Source organism: Symphodus melops (genome assembly GCF_947650265.1).
Source record: "Symphodus melops genome assembly, chromosome: 22".
Lineage (NCBI taxonomy): Eukaryota > Metazoa > Chordata > Actinopteri > Labriformes > Labridae > Symphodus > Symphodus melops.
Genome location: NC_136712.1, coordinates 7,691,364 through 7,712,810, shown reverse-complemented (window position 1 = coordinate 7,712,810; position 21,447 = coordinate 7,691,364). Strand labels below are relative to the sequence as shown.

The 21,447-nt window shown below is 40.9% G+C and overlaps 1 protein-coding gene across 1 annotated transcript in view; it reads left to right on the top strand.

Moving 5' to 3' along the window:
• Positions 1 to 20,661, top strand: part of LOC306817891 (protein O-mannosyl-transferase TMTC2-like) — a 53,340-nt gene extending 32,679 nt beyond the window's left edge. The window contains exons 3-12 of the mRNA XM_079335142.1: positions 1,071 to 1,905; positions 2,698 to 2,812; positions 3,490 to 3,575; positions 4,141 to 4,325; positions 4,535 to 4,613; positions 6,409 to 6,530; positions 9,985 to 10,066; positions 11,970 to 12,084; positions 13,985 to 14,048; positions 18,615 to 20,661. Of these exons, the coding sequence (XP_079191268.1) occupies positions 1,071 to 1,905; positions 2,698 to 2,812; positions 3,490 to 3,575; positions 4,141 to 4,325; positions 4,535 to 4,613; positions 6,409 to 6,530; positions 9,985 to 10,066; positions 11,970 to 12,084; positions 13,985 to 14,048; positions 18,615 to 18,812 (1,881 nt within the window). The 3' untranslated portion in view covers positions 18,813 to 20,661. The remainder of the gene's footprint in view (positions 1 to 1,070; positions 1,906 to 2,697; positions 2,813 to 3,489; positions 3,576 to 4,140; positions 4,326 to 4,534; positions 4,614 to 6,408; positions 6,531 to 9,984; positions 10,067 to 11,969; positions 12,085 to 13,984; positions 14,049 to 18,614) is intronic.
• Positions 20,662 to 21,447: the final 786 nt, after the last annotated feature.

The window sequence follows — 21,447 nt, the reverse complement described above, 5'->3', positions numbered from 1 at the left end:
ATTACACAATACACAATTTAAACGTTATTAAAAGGGACCATTCATTTGAGTGAGCAGTTGAGACGGTTCATCTTAAGGTGTTGCGTGACAGTGGACCTAATGGTGATCACGCAGCAGAATTAAGGCTCTTATATGATGTAAACAGCATCTACACACCAACACAATGAGGCCTAAGCTGATTACCAGTCACACTCGCTGCAAACCTGACAGGCAACAAGGAAAGACTTAGGGGGGAAAAAAAGCCTCTCATGCTTCAAATTTACTTCAAAGCTGACCTCAGCAAGGGCATAAACGGGGGAGGAGTGGGTTACTTATACGTGGAGAATTATAGAAGTAACCACATCTGTGCTGAAGACCATCAATTTTCTTTTCAATTTTCGACTTCTTAACTGAACAAAATGTTCCAGACATTTAAAATAAAAGCCTCTTTCACCAGTTAGGCTCCGGCTGTCTTTATTAGAAATGATTATTTTGTTCACATAAACACACAATGTCTTTCTATATCAAAAGTGACAGTCGTAACAATGCACAGCTGTTCAAACCCAAATGTGTCTCTCAACATTTTGAATACGTCACATCAGACTTTTTTTTTCATGTAAACAGAGCTGTGTGGTTTCTGGCTGTGGTGCATAATAATTCTAAAAACTATGCCAGTGTTACAAAGAGGCGTATGATTGTGCATGAGAGCGGTCCAGAGCCTGTGCAGCTATCAAAAACATTCCTGGGATTTTTTTTTTTTTTTTGCGTATTTTCTTTCTATATCATAGTGGAATATTTCAACTGATCAAAATTGTATGAAATCAAACTCTGACAGGTGATATTCATCGGACTTGAACTGAAGTCTCTATAGCTTGTTGTCCACAGAGACCACAAATACATTTAAAAAGCCTGTAACTGCTCTGATTCAGACTTTCAATAACATCACAAATATTGAAATAGACTTCTGAAGTGAAAACAAACTCAGGTGCTCTGGAACACAGACAAAATATTGCGGCCTAGCCTGAGTTTAAAATGTTGATTTAGGTGTTTTTCTTTAATACAAGTTTTTTTTTTATTCTCCTCTCTTCCAGAAAAAGAACATCAGTGTTCTGCTGAGTCTCGGTGTTCTTGTTTCCTGGGGAGTTCTTCTGCTCTCAGCTCGCCTCTACTGGATGGGAAACAAGCCCCCCAACTTCTCCAACTCTGACAACCCTGCGGCTGACTCGCCACATTTTCTCACTCGGACGTTAACGTTCCTTCACCTGCCGGCTGTCAACGCCTGGCTTCTGCTCTGCCCGGACAAGCTGAGCTTCGACTGGTCCATGGACGCTGTGCCCTTGGTGAGGTCTCTGGCCGACTGGAGGAACCTTCACACTGTTGCCTTTTACGGTGGATTTATCCTCCTGGCTCTGTTTGGCCTTCGTAGCTCCAATTCCAAAGCCAAGGAGACCAATGGGAAGGCCTGTGTTGCAAACGGAAAATCAATCACCAATGGGAATGGTTATCATGCCCCTGACACAAACCATAACACAGACCAGGGGCCGCCAAAGACCACCATTAACGGGTCAGCTGGACTCCACCACTGCCCTCCAAACACATCTCTCCCCCCTACAGAAAACCTCACACTATTGTCTTTAGCTATCATGTTCTTGCCTTTCATCCCCGCCACAAACCTGTTCTTCTATGTAGGTTTTGTAATAGCGGAGAGGGTACTCTACATTCCCAGTATAGGCTTCTGTTTACTGGTTGCAACTGGTGCAAGAAGCTTGTACATCAGACTGAGGACTGGAGGCTCTAAGGGGTTGCTGTTGTGTCTCTGTGCGGGACTCGTGCTCCTTAACGGAATCCGAACTGTTCAAAGGAACACAGACTGGAGCAATGAGGAGAATCTCTACAAGTCTGGGATTAGTGTGAATCCAGCTAAAGGTAAGAGAGAGTCCAAGTAATCCTCATGGATATAAAAACCCCTCATTTAACATATCCACATATAAAAAATAAAAAAAAGTGAAAAAATTGTGTCGAAAATTGTTAGCTCTGTTTTACAAGTTGCAAACCATATTATTGGGATACATTTGTTACAAATAGCTCTAATTTCAAAGGCATTTTTCAGCTCAAGTTAATGTTGCTATGAAAATGTTTGCTGAATGCTAACGTTTGCTGTTCAGTTCCAAATGAGTCACCAATCAATTTGATGCCAATGACTTTAAAAGATTTTCCAAATGTAGGCTACACTTGACATCTTGAAATAAAATGCTCACCATGTAAATGAGTAAAACATGTACGCACAACATTAAGCACATTCCTGAATACTGTTTTTTTTACCAGGACCATCACATGGCAGTTATTGGATGTATCGTTCGAAGAAGCGTAGTGTTGATGATACAATACAATGAATACTATTTCCAACTAGTCCCATCCCTGCTTCAAACACCTTGAGCCTTGATTCTCTGTAACTCACTCTAGCCAGCCTTGTATATGATCTTGAAATGTGAGCTGGACGTTAGACTAGAAAGTAACAGAAACCGACACCACTGCAGAGGGAACTCCTGATAAGTATTCCTTCATACAATTATTAGCAGTTCAAAAGAGCATGGGATTTGTTTTCTTATTCAATGAAGGACTTCCAGTTTGTTTGGCAAATGGACACAAACTGTATTTGAATTCATTCAAACTTTGTGTTTTCTCACTTTTACTTGACAATTGTCTTGTCTTTCGTAGCCTGGGGAAACTTGGGGAATGTGCTGAAGAACCAAGGGAAGATGGCAGAGGCGGAGACGGCGTACAGAAACGCTCTGCACCACCGAGGGAACATGGCTGACATGCTGTATAACCTGTGAGTGCTTAAGATCTCCTGTTTGCAGAGTCTTGACACGAACAAGTTCTGATTCCTCCCATCCATCACTTGAGATAGCAGCGGCAGAGCGCGAAAGGCAGACAAGGGAAAAAAAGGGTGGGGGTGAAAATGACAGGCAGGAGAGAACAAAATGAAAATAGATCAAATAGAGGAGGAAAGACAGAGGAGAGCTTTGTGAGTCCCTGTTGGCACTTTGTACCTTGTGCTTCTGGTTTGTGCGACCTATGGGAGAGCACAAAGCTGCTTCCAATCCTGCAACACGAGGTGTCAAAGGTGCCAGAACCTCACAGCAGACCCATGTCTCTTGCTTGCATGCTGACTTTGTTTTTCTCCTCTCTTCCCTCTCCATGTTTCAGATGTCAGGAAGCTGGCAGAGCAGCATAGTGATGGCGCATTGAAACACTGCTGTTTGGATTAGATGGATGGTTGGGTACACTGGGGTTACGACTTTGTGTATTGGATAAAGGATAGAGAAGCTGCTCTTTGGTTTTTTGCAGTTTTAACCTCAGATTTGCCCCAAAGTGCAATCACCAGTTTCACATGCTGTGATTTCTGTTGAAGCTTCTTTTACCTCACCATATTTCGGAGATTCAAACTAAATCCTTGTCTGCAGTTTGCGGTTTATAAAAGAGTGTTTTTTTTTTTTTGTCTTTTAGTGGCTTGCTGCTGCAGGAGAACGAACGTTTTTCCGAAGCGCTGCATTATTACAAGCTGGCGATCGGGAGTCGGCCAACACTGGCATGTAAGTCGACTTTAATTCCTGATTCGTGGCTTGGGAAGATTTCTCAGCGATCCGATGTTCTGACACGTTACTCACTTTTGGCTTAACTCTTTGTTTGGACGAAAGAGACTGGAGCCAAAGTAAAGGTCTGTTATTGGATCACATCATCGTTTTAATGCTGCATCAGATGTTCTCCTGCAACGTGGTCGTTTTCAGGACCATTTTCAGGCTATTACAGATTGACAGTGTAATGATAAAATTCAATTTCACACTTGAGTGCTTGCATGTGAGATGAGGGTACTTTTTTTTTACAGTACCAATGAAAAGGGACAGATTTCCATACTGCTTTTTTTTTAGCTTGATAAGTGTAATTCTTCCTTCTCCTTATCTCTTTAAAGATTAATTTACGTCTATTACTAAAGTGCTTTTAAATGCAAATTTATTACCTTTTCCTTTTTTTATAGTATTGGATAAGCATCTTCTCTGACTGCGAAAATAAGCCTCTATTTTTATCCCTCACAAGTGGGCTGTTTTGTAGAATTGAAGGTCAGTTTTAATAAATGGCCGCTCCTCTTCCTCATTACAGCGGCTTACTTGAACACGGGAATAATCCTGATGAACCAGGGCAACCTGGAGGAGGCCAAGCGCACTTTTCTCACTTGTGCCGACATTCCTGACGAGAATCTAAAGGATCCGCACGCCCACAAGAGCTCCGTCACCAGCTGCCTGTACAACCTGGGGAAACTGCTCCACGAGCAGGGCCAGCAGGAGGTCAGTGTGTCGAGAACATTATTTAAAAAGACAATCTCAACCTACGCCAGATAAAAGCTCGGCAATTTAGAACTAAACAGGAATCTGTGTGGCTACTAATGAGTGTTGTGCGCAAAGTAACGAGTCCCTCATCAATTACAGGGCCTGCTTTGTGCTGACGCGGCTTAAAAAATTGACTTTCTAAATGGCTTTTGTTCCCTCTGCTACAGGAGGCACTGTCTATTTATAAGGAAGCGGTGCAGAAAATGCCCAAACAGTTTGCACCACACAGCCTTTTCAACATGATGGGTAAGTTACGAGAAGAGGCCGTGCGTCTGAATCTTGTGTAGAGCTGTCACTGAAGCTGTTGGACTCAACACTAATCTCTTTGGCAGCGCCTGGGTTTAAATGTAATTTGTGTTCTGTTGAGGTTAAATAACCATTCAGGTGCATGGCCTTTAATTTGCAGGATGTATGAAATGTCACAATAATGTAATGATGTAAAAGAATGTAGTCCTGGGACTCGTTCGGCTCGATCTTCAGGGATTAATTCAACATGTGTGTTTTGTTTCTATCAGACTTTTGAATTGAATTTAACAAATTGACATTTTCCGGCTGGCAAAAGCAACATTCTGCAGACCTGAACCACCTGTTCCATTCCAACACTGCAGCTCATACATTTGTGCACGCACTCTCTGTGTCTGCTAGCAGGAGAGCTGCAGCTAATCCGCGTAATAAATCACATCCCTCTCTTTGTTATTCTAACACTAATTACATTATTGGACGCTCATCCTGACTTGCATAGTTAAGATTTGCCGGGCCAAGTTTGCAAAAAGTCCTCAGCGGGGTTGAATGAAATTGGACATGTGTTTTGTCAGGTGGAGGGAGGGTGGAGGTGGGGGTGTGAGGAGGGCAGTGTTTGTGTCCGTGGGATGTCCAGGGGATTTTGATGTCATTTTCTTTACCCCAGGAGCTGACAGCAGGTCCTCAGATCAAACAAAGTCTCACACAGATTTCAACAAAACATTTTTTCTTTTGAAGAAAACTTTCAATTCAAAGTGTGCAGTGCAGTTTGAGGAGCATTAACCCTTTATGTGAAGGAGAGGCGGCGTTCCAGGAAATAGTTTTTGCGAGACACCACCAAGGACAAAAACAAACAACCATTAAAGTATAAAGCACATTTAATTAAATGTTTATCTATTTACCTGAGGGGGGAAAAAAATAAATCTAATGTGCTCAGGGGGACAGGTAGCCTGGGATAACCGCCAAATATTGCAAAAACAGTTTGTACGCTGTGGCAGCCACAGTCTTCCTCCTCTTCTACCATCTGCTCCTTTAAACCAGGAGGGCTGTTCTCTGAGCTTCCCCGACAAAACTTTATTATTTAGGATTTGAAAGGAAGAAAAAACCTAAAGGGAACTGAAAGTGAGAAAACTTCAGCCCTGTCAGCGGGCCTTTATTTACTGTTCCATAAACATTAAAGGTCAAATTTTGATTTTCAAACACTAATATGGGTTCCTAGTCTGTCAACAAACCCCTCAATCAATAGAAAAGTCCATCTTTTCCATGCTGTACTTTTCAGAAAATGTGTGCTCAAACAGGCAATTTTGTGGTTTTCCCTCTGTGACATCACAAAGGGCAGTAACCCCCTCCCCCAGGTGGGTGACACTCGCACAGGTATGTGTTTGTTCTGCCATCTGACTTTACCGTCACACTAAACAATTGGGCATAGTGCAAAAAAAGCACAAGGCACTTCCCCTTCCAGAGAGGGGGCGTGGTCAGACACAGCTCATTTACATTTAAAGCTACAGACACAGAAACGGCCTGTTCTGAGCAGGTCTGAAATAGATGAGTTTATATGCATTATCAAATACAGGATAAGAGTGGATTCATAACAAGACATGTTTTGGAGAGCTCTGAGACTTATTTAAAGTTATTAAAAAGGAGGATGATAGGTGACCTTGAAACATTTCTTTTACTTTGTGTTTTCTTAGTTTCCCTGTTTTTTGTCATCCACAGCCCCTTAAAAAATGTTTTTGAAATATTTAAATCCACTTTTTGATATCCTCTAAAAAAACAAACCTGGACTCCTTATCTGTTTCAGGAGAAGCTTACATGAGGCTGAACAGGCTGGAGGAGGCCGCTCACTGGTACAGAGAGTCCCTCAGGGCCAAACCTGACCACATCCCTGCACACCTTACTTACGGAAAACTCCTGTCCATCATCGTAAGTACTGCCACTGACATGACGCCCAAAGAGTGAGAGGGGGAAAAAAGCAAACACATTATCTCAGGGGCAGTTGAAGTGGTTAACTAGCGGGGAGAGTGTAATTAAAGGGGACCTGAAGTGGCGGAGTGGAGAGATGAATAATGCATGTGGAGAGACTTACGGGACATAAAAGCGAGACAAACTCATCCTATTGATTCTTTTGCAGAGCCGGAAGAGCTGTGGTAATCATTATGAGGTGCGAGGGTCTGACTCTGAAGGGTGCATGCCAAACGGACTCGTTCCCCCTGGTCAGCAGTGAAGTAGATGTAAATTTGAGACACTCACCGGCGCAGTTTTTGACCTCTAGAAGTTGTTGTTTGGAGGAAAGGAGAGTCATCTAAGCAGTAATGTTTCAAAAACTTGCTTTGTTACGACTTTGGATTAACCCTGATCGAGCAGCTGTACAGTAGCTTTAAAAAAATATGTCCATTGACTGAAGGTTGCAGTTGTGGGGAGGTTTTTTTTCCTCTGTGATGGGATGAGTTCCAGATTATCATTGAGTTGTCCGTCCCTCGCTGCGTTGGAAGCAGTCAAGGGCACACAAGTTTGTCTGTTTTCCTGGAAATAAAACAGACACATATCCTGTCCTGCTCTAGAAGATCAAAAATGTGACAACAGATGTGTTCACAGCTGAGACCAGTTCAGATTCAGGGGTGGAACTCTGCACTCTTTTCAACCCCCTTTTTTCAAGATGCTTCTACCGCCCCTTCAACGGCCTCGGGGAGTAAAGACAAACCTTCGGAGCCTTCCGATCACGCAGCTGCTTTTCTTAACAGTTCCGATCATTTCCTGTCTTTGTTAAAAAGATTTGATGATAAACTTAGTTTAAAATCTTAAAGTGAAAGTTCAGTTGATACTCGCACAGTGGCGGATACATCTGCTGAGCCCCCTCAGGCTCCAGATCCGCACACAGAGCCCCCCCCCCTTTAGAACTACGGGGCTTTAGGAAGAGGAGATTGGATGGACCCTGGACAATAGGCCAGTGGACAGGCTTATAATGCAATTACTCTCCTTCCTTATTGAATCACTCCATCAGCTTCATATTTGGAAGTCCAACCCATGTCAATCGACAATGCAGATGCAGGGAGGAAAGGTCAAGCGCATGTCTTGTACTTTGGTTCAACCCAACATACGCTGGTTTTCCATTTAAGTATTTTTATCTTCGTTTGAACTCAAGCAGAACTCATCCAAGTTTTAAACTCTCTGCCCTTCTTCTCTGCTGTTGGTCAGAGGTCTCTATCTGGAGTCAGAGGGGCGGGCTTGTGACCACGAAGCTTGTGCATGAGTTTGAATTCAGCCACGCGTTGAGCAGCATGTTCTGTCCTTTCGTTCTCAAGCGCTGCAACTCGACAGTGGCGCTGTCAGTCACAGTATGATGCAATCGATCCATCATTCATGTCAGTTCTTGATGTGGTAAAAACGAATGCAGAAGTCCAATTTGGTTGGCTGTTGGTGAAAAGGACTGGTCCATCAAGCACTTAAAGAGGATCTATTATACTCACTTTCACCATTAACACAACATACATAACACACTTATCTTACTAGATGTTGACTTTTAATCTTCAAGAAATGGACTGTTTTATTTTGAAAGTCTAACTGATTTGTTATTTCTAACTTGACAAAAACAACTCTGTGCATACCGAACTGAGGCTAGAGTAGGACCTAAATGCTTTTATTTTGAAACTTAGCAGCTGTTAGCAAGCTACTGCATTTGTTGAGTTGGAATTTAGAGCCCGTTGCAGTTAGCACTGATGCTAACCAGTGCCTGTTAATGCGGAAGACCAACAAATGATGCACAGACAGAGAATAACATTGTAAAAGGGTGTCAAATACTCACGTAGGGGGAAATGTGCTGCAATAAGTAGGATGAAAAAAAATGGATAACATTTTTTACAAAGACTGGAGGCCTTTTATGAATCTGCTAAATGATGACATTCTTTAGCTTGACTGGACTGAACCGCTCTGATGGATGACTGGAGGAAACGTTTAATTGAATGTAAAGAGAAAAGAGCCAACGAAAATGTGAAATAAGCCATATAGGCCTCATATTGCGGACATGGAGGAAAAAAGCTAATGACTCCAAACTAATAAGCCCAGTCCTCTCATTTCTTGTCGAATTTCAAATCTAACGGCAATATGGAAGCAATCAGTGCTGAAGCGTGAGACGAAAAGAGGTGCAGAAGTCGAGGCCTAATGCACACAGAAGCAGTATCTTTGCCAGTTTTTTTTTTAATATGCACATAGACATCTTTTAGAGGTTTTTCTTAAAAGGTTCGTCACAAAAGATGGAGTACTGTGTTCTTTATGAGCGTCAGATTCCTGCTGTTACTGAACAGCAGGGTGACAACAGCTCAACTGGTCCATGTGAGAGCTCAGTAATAGGTAGAAGGAGAGTGAATTTGTGCAGTCCTGTGTTCAGACCCGTTTTTAGGTTGCCTGATAGCCTAGCGCCCCGATGTCCGGAGGCTGTAGTCCTCAATGCGGCGGCCACGGGTTCGAATCCGACCTCAGCCCTTTTTTTGCATGTCGTCCCCTGACTTTCTCCTCCCGGCATTTCCTGTCGCTCCTCAGCTGTCCTAGCTCATAAATTCTTAAAAGAACCAAAATCACTTCTGTTTGTCCACATGTGCTGGAAGGATGAGCCAGAAAGTTTCCATTGTTAAAATTGTAATTGCACAAAATGTTGTTCAGCTCAACAAGCTTTCACCTCGTTCAAAAATGTGCGTCTTTCTTTTATTCAGACTGAATGTTGTTGTTTTTTTTATATAACAGCACATAATTCTAGTGGGCTTTTTGTTCATATTATTTCATAATATGCTTTAATTCTAGTTTGTACATAATAAATACACACTGTGTTTTGGTTGATTAGGTTGGTTCTTTTGTCAAGAGATGACATTTAAAAAACACATGATTGAGGAAGAAGTGCTTATTTTTTTGCCACTGACAGACACTGATTTCTGCTGCAGGATTGCACATGGAGACTTCTGTTTTCTAGTTAACTAAAACATGCTCTTCCTCTTTAACAAAAAGGTCAATCACTGTCGGGATATATTTCAAAATGTGAGGCTGTCTCCATGACTCCATGTGGTGCAAGGCGAGAGCGTGTCTTTGTCCAAGGCCATCTCAGCTTGGCCGAGCATGCATAGCGATGAGTGTTAGTTTTTTTCCAGTGATGATCTCAAGCTTCTGGTCCCCTTAAGCTGCTTTAACCTTGAATAACTGCTTACAGGTCGAGTATATAAATAACAACGAATATGGTCGAAATCTATTTTTTTTTGTCACCACCAATAAAGTGTATACAGTATATCCAATGCCTCAAAATATAAAAGACAACTAACTGAAAAACTAACATTTCACTTTTAATCGTCAGGTGTCCAGTAATAGAGCATGTCCTTTCTTTTTTTTCTTTCAGGGGCAGAAGACGGAAGCAGAGAAGTTTTATCTGAGAGCAATTCAACTAGACCCAACGAAAGGAAACTGCTACATGCACTATGGTAAGAATTAAGTGATAAAAGACAGTTAACAAATTTACCCTCGAAATTGTCTCTTTGTGATCAACTAATCTTTAAGTCTGTTTACTGTGATAATCAGGGATCGAAAGACTTTTATTTTGAAGATTCAAAACAGTCATACACAGAGCTGTTCAATAATTCGGGGGAGGCAGTAACTCAGGGTTGGGAACGAGAGGGTCTGGTGCCAGGTCCCTTTTGGAGTACTGCCGAGGTGCCCTTGAGCAAGGCATCGAACCCCCAGCAGCTGTTACTCTATCCTTCTGTAGCGGTGTTTCGCAGCCTCACTCTGACGTCGCTCTAATAGTGCAGGTCGGTAGTTTGTGCAGAATGTAAAACCAGAATTTCCCCTTGGGGAGTAATAAACTATGGAACGAAATAAAATTCAGGGTCGTATCAAAACTAGCAAGCAAAAAGTACCTCATACTGTTCACTAAAAAAAATAACTCCAGGTGTTTTAGTAATCCCTGCATCACATGTCCTACTTTGTGTGAATGTAGAAGAGTGTTGTTTGAGGTTTTGTTGTTGGTACAAACACACGTACAAACAGGCCTGTTTGCTGTGTTTATCTGAGTGAAGTGGCAGGATCAGAGAACACTGTTTGCCGCTCGTTACCGAGTGTGAAACACGATGCCGTGTTCTGCCTGCGCTGCTGTTAATGCCGCATTTCATATTAGTTCAGAGGAACAGGCTCCCTGCTGTTCCATGTTGCTATCTTTAGGATATGAAGTCTGCCCTGTCTTCCTGAGAGCGCCATTGTGCCTGGTCCCTTTCTCCCCTCCCTTATCTCCATCCCTTCCTCCTGGTGCTTTCTCTCCGTGTTGGAGTCTCATTGGGTCCCTTTGCGACGGGCTGCGTTGATGTTTTTGGACCAAGCGGTTTCCCCTCCTTACACTCTTCCCCTCTCTCTCTTTATGCATAGCTGGCTACTTTTCTTTCCCTCAATGTTATCTTGTAGCGTCTTGCTGAAGGTGATGTTTATTTAGGCTAGCTCCCGCTTTTATCACAGATCTGGCTGCTTTCGTGATCACGCTTTTCACTGGATGAGCTCCAAGCGTAAGTGTGCAGCGAGTGATGATATCTGGCCACTTTTCAACACAACGGATGCACACACAAAGACACGCATACGAGGGATATGAGGAAGTGAGGACACATCCATCCTTTTCCTGCCATTGTACACAGGTGGTGATTTCAAGCATCGTGTTATTCGGTTCTCTATTGTCTGAAACTTGTGCTTAAAGTACAATAAATACCAACAGAAGCCTCTCCGCATTTCCCTCCCCTTCCTTTATGGATTAACATCTGTGGCCCGGCCACGGCTGTTAATTTACAGCTGCAGAGCCGACACTTGTGGGTGATGCACCAGGTGGCCAGACTCCAACTGGAAAACCTATGAAATGCCTCGGTCTCCGTCTCCTCTGTGCTCTCAAACGATGCGGAGAAAAACAACGATCCTTTCCCTCGATCAATTCCCCAAGGAGCTTTTCTCGTTCGCTGCCTCCTTCCACCTTCTGTTGTTTCTCCTCCGGTCTCCAGTTTGCCATAACATGATGCGAGTAATTCTACTAGTAATTTTGTGGATGAAAGCTTATAATCAAAACGGGACAAAACCCTCAAATTGCAAGCAACGACTGAAGACAACGTGCATATTATTGCAATGTTAGTTAAAACCATGCTAGCTGCATCCATGCTAGCAGCTCTCTAGCCTTACTCTGTTGTGGAATGACATCATGCTGAACCGAATAAGAAGACATGATTCACCCTCTCGGGAACACCTGCACATAATTTCATCATAATCCATCTAATGCAGGGCTAAAAAAAAGAACAGAACTTTATTTCCCTTTAGAAATAAGTGCCCTCTCCTGTCTGTGTCTTCCTCTGTTTCCAGGTCAGTTCCTGCTGGAGCAGTCTCGTCTGGGCGAGGCCGCAGAGATGGCAGAGCGAGCGGCGGAGCTGGACAGCTCGGAGTTTGATGTGGTCTTCAGCGCGGCTCACATGCTCAGGTTGGCGAAGCTGCTGACATAAAACAACAAAAACTGCGTCCATGTGGACGTTCCCCCTACTTAACAAAGCACACAGAACAGAAAATCAGTTGAATGTATATGTAAAGAAATCGTGCGGTTTTTGTTAATCCTGTATATACAGGGTGTGCTGCTGTGCTTCGTTGCACAGTGTGGGTTTATTTTGTACTGCTGCCACATTATAAGTGCATTTAAAAATGTAAATCATTCTAATGTTGTAGAATAGTAAATGTCCTCCTGAAAGAAATAACTGTCTCGAACGCTATTATATATTTCATATAAACAGCAGAACAGTTTTAGTTTATCATGTCGATTTCTCGTTCCAAAATCATTTAGGGAGAATTTTCCCCTTAATGTTTGGCATGTCAGTGTACAAACAGCGTGTTAAAAAAGAAGCCAAATGTCCTCTACTCTCTGAAATATTGGAGTAATGTGCCTTCTTTCCTTTTTGCTCTACATTTCTGGAAAAGTCATTAGCTGCTCCCAAGCATCCATCTCATTGCCACACCACAGAGGGTTTGTAAAACAGTCGAAAGTCTCTGGGTTTGGCTGGAGTTTCGCTTTTTGGAAATCTGAATGGCAGATATTCTGCTCGGTTATTTTCAGCTGAGACCTAGCGTGACGTAAAACCAAGATGATTAGGATTTTAGGTGTAATTGGCATGATTTTAAAGCATCAGCTGATCTCAACTTTTTCTGATTTACAAATACTGACACAGATTATAATAATGACTCCACTATAATCCAGCCTGATGGAAGGGTTTCTTTTTAATCCATTGCTTCAAACCTTTCTCATGGATTCATTTAGTAAAAGTTTCAGATTACAGACAAATATCGGCTTACACTACTGGATATCCTTAAAGCCTGACTTCCTGAATCTTTTATCATTCCTTTTCTTTATTTACTTTTCAGCACTGTCCAAGCTGGGTAAGAAGTGCTGCTTGTAATCTGTAGGCACATTTGACTTCAGTTGCAGTCTTATAAACATGAACTACCGTGTCAGGGAAGAGGTTTCCTTTACTTTATTACTTTTGGCATTGAAAGTCCAGTTTCCGTACTTGTTGAATAGAATAGTACATAAGAACAAGATAAAGTAATGCAGACTCATCGATTTTTGTCTTGTTATTTCAATCAACATGAATTTATGTGAGAAATAATACCCTGGCTTTTACCTGTGACCCTATGGACTTGATATTTTATTCAGTAGTCTGTGAGAGAAAAGAATATTAAGTACAGTAAATCAAAGATTATACCAAACCGGCTTGAGAAATTAGAAATGTTTTCCAATGAATGAAAGAACAGAAACCTTAAGTCCTATTAACTAAATTCACACTCCAGCTGAAACGTGGTAAAACTAGGATATATTGGAGATGCTTTTGAATAATAGAGAGAGGTTAGAACAGGAAAGTTTCAACATCGATGCAGGGCTGGATAGACACTGAAGCTTCCGTGTCGGTGACAACCTGAGTGAGCATCATCTTTAAGGAGAAAGTGGCGGGGGGGAGACAGCACTCTGCAATGTTTTAAATTTGGACTGCAGTACCTATTTTAAACACCAGGTGTCAGAGTTACATATAGCTCCTTTAAGTCTATTGTGAAGTCTTTACTGTCATTCCTGTTAAAGATCAAAACAAAGTTTGCAATCCATTCTACATTTTGGTTTCCAGACTCTTCAAAGGGTTCAGAACTGTTGAAAATAAACTATTTCAATCAGCACTTTACGCTTGTAATAAACAGCTAGCTTAATTAAATTGATCATCTATGGAATAAAGAATGAATAGAGTTATAATAGCTCATTGTATTAGTCCAGTATTATTAATATCCTACAATAATAAACTTTCATATGTCCCGTTTATTCTCTTCTTCCTCTTTGTTTCCTCTAGGCAGGCCAACCTAAACGAGGCAGCAGAGCGTCAGTATGTTCGTGCAGCCAGCCTCAGACCAGATGTAAGTACCTGGATTGGTGGGCCTGTTAACACTTATCATTGAAATGCACACACATGCCTGCACAGTAAAATCGATTTACAGCATGCTACGTATTACCCATCATTCTGACACTGTGTTATATCGCTGTTGTTCCTGGCAAACAGTAATGCAGCTGAATATGAATGGAAACTTTGCCCTGTTCATAGCTGGGAACTGGCGCCTCAATGTGCTTATGAAAACACAAAAATCCCATCAAGGGAAGACTCCAGTGCTTAGTACATATGATCATCATGGTCTGGTTTAACAGATATAACCCATGTTAGATATTATGTCTGCGAATGACAGTACACACTGTGAGGAAGTTTGGAGCTATTTCACCCAGTTTGTGCCTTGCATGAATCAATCACTTGAAAGGAAAAGGGAGCGTGCTGTGGTCTTGGAGAGGTAACTCAGAGTCATTGGGGCCCCTGTGTTTGTAGACAAGACCTAGAAGAGGCTTCCTGCAGTCATTTGTCATGTTCGGCTGCTAAGTGATCATCTGCTCAGTGACTTATGCTACCAGTCAGGAGAAAGGGTCATACTTTCATCTTCATGCCCTTCACTCTAACAGCTGTTACGGCCACGTCTTTAATAGGGCTTTGTCGGATGTGTTCCCACGGCCATGAACTCAAGTACTCCATCATACACCCCACTTGTCAAGCACCAACAATTTTCTTTAAATCGATATGAAACATGAAATGATTTCAAACTCTTCAGTAACAAAATATTGTCATATGAACAGTTGAATTGCTACAACTGAAGTGACAGAAGCAGGAGAACTTTACCGAAAGTGAGGTCATACTTAAATCACTAATTGTTTTTGGTATAATTAAACAAATGTGATTTTTTTTTTTTTTTTAAATGTTGGTAATTTAACCATTTAATGATGGTATTTCTGTGACTATCGTTTTTTTCTAACCATCCTATTTTTTTAGCCATTTTTTAAAACCCTTTATTTAAAAAATAGATGTGCTGTGTTGCTAGCTACTATCTGCTAAGCTAGCAGCAGCTCAAGGTTTACAATAGCTTTTTTTTAACAGAACAGGAACGTTAACATTTGAACCACATAATCAAGATTGTGTCTTTTATCTGTGACTTTGTGGGAGTTATTTTGCTGTTGAATACTTTATCTAAGTATTTTATGATAAATGTTGCTGGCTGCTATTTTGCTTGCTCGTCATTAATCTGGTAAACTAGCAGCAGTTAAGACATTTTTAAACAGAACACTTAATCAATAACTGTATGTTTATTATATCTGTTTATTTATTTTCTCTAGCCTATACTGTTAAGTAAACGAACTGTTTTAACCAGTTATTACTTTTTTTTTTGCTGCTGCTAGGCAAGCCTTTATCGCTTTTTCGAGCTTTTCCTTTAAACCCATTGTTTTTACTCCCAACTATTTATCCACTGCTCATAGTCTTGGCTCACTGCAAGAAAAACTGTGCTGCATCCAACACTTAATTATCCTAACCATATCTCTCCATTTAAGTACTTAGTTTGCTATTCAGTGATTTATCCATTGTGTTAAGCTAATGTTTCCCATTGCAAACAGTGGGTCTCGGCTGTTTTCTTTCCACACACTCTTAATCACAGTATTACCATGTACCTGCTGGCAACTGTAGAAATACCCCTGAGGGAACAAATGCTGCTGCTTGTAACTGAAGCATCTGCACCTTTTTAGATACAGTCTGCCTGTCCACTTGTATCCTTTTTAAGCCGTAAAACAGTAAAACCACAGAGGACAGAAACGCTGGCTGTCCTTTATAATTTGAAAGCAATGTGTTTATATTTAATTGTCTAAAATGAAGCTACCTCCAAGTCTCATTATTTTCAATTCACAGCCGTCATGCGCTCATTCAGACACATAGAGGGATATTATTTGTGCGTCTCGTGTCTTGTCTTTGACTTTTTCACTGTAGATTGTGAGGGAGCTCACACTGGTCACTCACTGTGAGTGTGGGGAGGTAATTATCTCAGAGCAGCATCAGGTGTGTGTGTGTGTGTGTGTGTGTTTGACTGATTGGCCCTGATTTGGTCCAGGTGTGTTAAGGTTATATAAACCCTTGAGTTGCAGCACTCTGTGCTGGCTCATTGTCTCACCTTCAGAGATAGTGGGAGGTTCTCTTTGTGTTTCCTGTGTCCTTTAGAAGTGTGTGATTTTTGCAGAAGCACCACTTGACTGTCCCCTGTGCGTTTACTTACTTTCCAAATGATCTAATGGAGTTTGTTGGTGCTGGGAATTTTGATCCAGCCTGTTTGTTTCCGTAACTTGATGTTCTTTTTGATCGCTTGCCATTTTAGAGGTCGCCCCTCTGGGATAACTTTCAGATACCCGGGGTTCACATTTGCATCCCACTTTTCAAAACCCTCACAGCAGACGTCTGCATTGTGAATGACAATCTCACAAATATCAATAATCCAGAAGCTTTCAGGTCATGAATGATTCAGTGCTAGCTCTGTGTGCTGAGAAAGAAAATTATTTGGTTCCTCCAGAGAAATACGCAAGAAGATTTTTTTTTTTTTTTTTGTTCTGCCCAGGTGCTCAAAAGCTTTATTTACACAACTCGGTATTGATTTGGATGTGTTATATGGGCACTGTGCATGGAAATTTCTAGTTTTATGACTGACTTTGCTGCACAATATGCGATAAATGAAATGGGGATGATACAATGAGCTCATGTTGGAGTTGTAATCACAAGAGTAAACGATGTTGCTGTTTGCAGAGCAGTCAAACAAACTTACATTGTTTAAAAAAAGTCCAAATCATCAAAACACTTTGTGTGCAGCACACGGTATATGACTTCATTTTTCCAACAGTGTAACATTTGAAACAAAAAGGAAAAAAAAGACACCATAGACTCTGAGTTTGTCATTGAAGGACAATGTGGGGAGAGTATGTTAGAGGTTGTGTTAGAGGTTGTAACACAAATCCAACACAATTAAAAAAGTAATCATTAGTTAAAACAGAGTGTGTGTGTGTGTGTGTGTCTGTATTTAGACTTTCATCCAAACATGATGTTTTACTTTGGCTCAGAAAAGCTGAAGATCAGTGTGGCAGATATCCTTAAAATAACATATATTTCACTTGCTAACGGTGGAGAGTTTACAACTGTTCATCAGTCTGAGTATAACGGCTTCAAAAATGATTCTTCCAACTGAGAGGTTGAAAACAAATGTAGTGTATCGTTTTTAGTTGAGACAAAGGGAGCCTCATTAGTCATGAATGTTTCGAAGTGTCCGGAGCACTTTTCAATTCGTCTTCTTTTGACTTTCACTTGTTGCTCACGGTGACAAAAAAAGAACAGGGGAAGGCATCTGCTTCCTCTTTGAAACTGCATTGATTGGTTTAATTCAGCATCTTTCAGGCATCAACTTAGTACATGAGATCCCTCTCACGTCTTTTCACACCGCTCAAGAAGTGGAATGTAAACAAGGGAAATATAGTATAGGCGTTGAAAAGAGACAAACAGTTGTGTTTTGGGAGAGAAGAAAAATGTGTGAAGCAGTTGCCAAGTTGCGAACCATATGTCAGGCAGCAGAGTCGCAGCTCTGGGAGCGAGGCCAGATTTGGGGGGGATGAGGTGTTGTCGACTTTCAGGAGGAAATGTGGGCGTGTTTGTTAGTTACATCTTGCTGAGAGTCACATCCATTAACTGGATTTTGTAGACTGCGGGCCGGTTGGTTTCACTTTGCCATTTCAAAAGATGCAGTTTTATTCAAAAGGACTCCAGAAACACATCTCTTACTGGGCTTTGTTCATTCATATCATATAAAGACTTAACACACGCCCACACACAAGCTGTGGCTACCTATTTGCATTCTGTGGCATTATCAGAGGACGCTTTTGTCTTCCACAGGGCCTGCTACTTTCTTGTGAGATTGCATTAGGGCTAATTTCATTCCAATTTGATCCTTTTAGTCTTAAGCAAATTTCGCTAAAGCTATTACCTTAATCCACTATCCATATAAAATACCTGGCAGCTCCTAAATCGAGCCTATAACTGATATAACTCTCTGCAATGTAGATATAGTATATCCAACAATAAGGTACTGGTTTTTAAGATTATTTGAATCCTATTATGAGAGCTGGTTCAGAAAAACACAGAAAGAGCTAAACATGTTAATTCAAGCAAAACAATAGCTCACAATAAACAGGAAGTATGCAGGAGTTATGTTAAAATACACATAATATTGTCCAAACATTACCATATATCTATCTGTCAGTACAAAGGAGACTGGAGGATATAGGCTGAAGGCAATAAGTAAAGACAATCAAAATAATAGTAATAATAAAAACATTATTGAGGCAAACTGTTTGAAGTAAAAACACAAATTGTGTTAACAGGAGAATTGAGAAGAGTTTTTAGTTTGGTTCGGGCTTCTGGTTCAGCTCCCCTGCCTCTTCTCTTTATCTCTTGATTCCATCCAGTATAGTTTCCCGTAAATAGTCACCTAAACATCTTACAGCTCTGGTACCATACACCTTACCGTCTTTTTTTTTTCTACTCTTTTGACCCTTTTCTCTTCCTGTCTTTGATTTTTACCCAGTATCCTGCTGCTCTGATGAACCTCGGCGCTATCCTCCACCTGAATGGGAAACTTCCGGAAGCAGAGGCAAACTACTTGCGCGCTCTTCAGCTCAAACCCGATGATGTCATCACCCAGTCTAACCTGCGCAAGCTATGGAACATCATGGAGAGGCAGGGACTCAGGATCAAGCAGAGTGGACAGAACAACAACCCTTAAGAATGACAGACATGAAAGACTCTTCTATTAAAAATGACCCACCGACCTCAACAGAGGGGGGAAAAGAGCAGGACTGGATGTGAAAGAGCTGGACGATTAAAGCTCGCTCCACGAAACCAGAAAGACAAATGCTAAAACACTTTGGGCTGTGATGCTTGTGGAAGATAGTTTGAAGCTTGGCATGTTTGGGGTTCAAGGGTGCAAAAGTTGTGCCCCATAAAATGTCACCACAAGTGATGTAAGGTGACTCGAGAGACTGAGGCTAACGCCAAAACTGCATTTTGAGGGTTTATGAAGTGAGGCTAGTTGTAAAATAAAGCACTGAATTCAACACAAAATATCTGAAGTGTCCAAAAGAACAAAACATCTTTAAAGAAAAAAAAGGCTCCAAAAAATCAGATATTTATTATTTCTCAAAATGAAAACTAAGGTATGTATTTGAAGCACTTAATTTAAATTTGGATGTAGCAAAATGTTTAGAATAATCAGTACTTAAGGATGATTGATGAATTTTCTTTCATGATTCCAGCTGCTTTGTGTTAAAACTTTTGAACTTGATTTTAAAATCAAAGTCTGTTGACAGGTTTTTGAGAGGGTAATTTAAAGACTTTTGAAGTGTCTTTGGTTAAGTCCTATTTAGTTTGGAGTTCAAAAAGTAATATTAAAAAGAGAGCAAGACATTCGTTTCTTTGGAGTCCTAAGTAGCCACTCTTTCTTGCTGTGTTCCATTTACCCTCGAGGTTTTAGAGTTAGCACAGAGTGATAACGTTTTCACTTCCCAGGTTAGCAAGTAGCTAACTAGCTAAACAGTTTAGCTAATAAACGATATAGCTAAAAAGAAAAGCCGTCCCTACTGTTGATGCGCGGAGCGGCCATATTGGATTTTCAGGTTGTGTTGGTGAGGTTCTTCTGACTTCAACCTCAAAAGTATTGCTGTTGACTTTTATTTCAACCGAGTTCGAATAAAACAGCAATTGTCCTGATAGTGTGCTACAGCATAGCATTATGGGTACAAAAAAAGAAGAAGAATGCACTGAATAAAAATAAATATAAAGTCTCTGGTTTTGCAGCATTGGTTTGCACCTTTTTTCAATTCTGTAAAAGGAAAGCTATGCTAAAATAAGTACAATACTCCTTTTTCTCTTCACACAATAAAGGCGCCAGATAAAAAGCATGCCAGCCTTTAGACATCTCCTGGTACTGTCTTTTAATAAAATGCTGTACAGAAAACAGGTTAAAGCATATAGATACTGCATTCCCATTCTGTTGTTTAAGTCACTGATGAATGTTTGCACCTGGTGCATTTTGAATACTTGTGACCGTAGAAATGATCACAGATCCTGAGCGAAAACTCGTGTGCGGTGCCAAAGCTTGATCTGAGTCTTTACGCCTCTCGTGCCAAGCAAGAACTGTTCTTACTTATGTGTTGTGTTCCCTGTGTCAGATGAAGGTGTTTCACTTCATGCGGTCAAACTTAATTTATTAATACACGTTATTTTATGTGAAACAGCCAACGCCGTGCTGCCACTGTCACAGTAGCCCATCCTTACTGATGTTTTTTTTTTTTTTTCTTCACATAGACAGGCTCACGGAAAGGAAGCACGACAGTTACATTTAATGTTTGTTTTTTATCTGTATTGTTTTCTCTCTGCTCAGGGACATCTGATATTGATTCCTGTCACATAAAGGGAGTGTGACACAGAGAGAGCTTCTTAAAATGATCATACTTGTTTTTTGACGACTGTGATGTTTGGTTAAATTATAGAAGACGTGTAGCTGAAAATGTGCCGTGTTTTTGTAAAGGAAACTGAACCTTTTGTAATTAATAAAAACATGACTTTTGCTCTCAGCAGTGTGATGCACTTTGGGGAATGTATGCTTCTCAACAATATTACTTTAGCAAAACTTCCAAGTACAAAATGGAAATGTGGCAGGATGCTAATTAAAACCCTTAAAACAGGAAATAAACCAGGTCAGGAAATATGACCCAAAAGACATTGAGTCTGTTACAATCAAATTCCCACATACTGTATGTACATTTCCCTATGAATAAGTAAGCTTAAGAACATTGTACCATATTCACAAAGCATCCAAAGCAGGTGTTTGACACACAGCCCACACACAAACACCTTTTAATGGAGTTTCTGAAAGTCTTCACCCTGAAAGGAGTTTTTAAAAAGCTCAGTTTTAGTGACCTAAAAATGCAGATCGTTTGTGTACAAAAAGATAAACACAGAAAAAACCTACATCCCACTCAATCATGTATGAAGGTCAAAACACAAATCAAAACTCGTTTGGTTGACGATGTCATTGCATGTTCCACCTAATGGATGAGATTCCATGGCATGTTATGCTCTGAGGGACTTTTGTTGGACACATTGAAAAAATTAGCAAAATGTGCCCTGTTTCACTAAAACTACTTTGAAGAGACTTCTGGAATGATAATATTTGTATGGAGTGTTTAAAATGTTAATCTAAAAACAATGAACTTATTTCTCTACAGTGCTGATATCTTCCCTCTGTTTCATTGGAAAAAAAATAGTGCCTCTCTCTCTCTCTCCCTCTCTGTCTCTCTACTCAATAACACACACACACACACACACACACACACACACACACACACACACACACACAC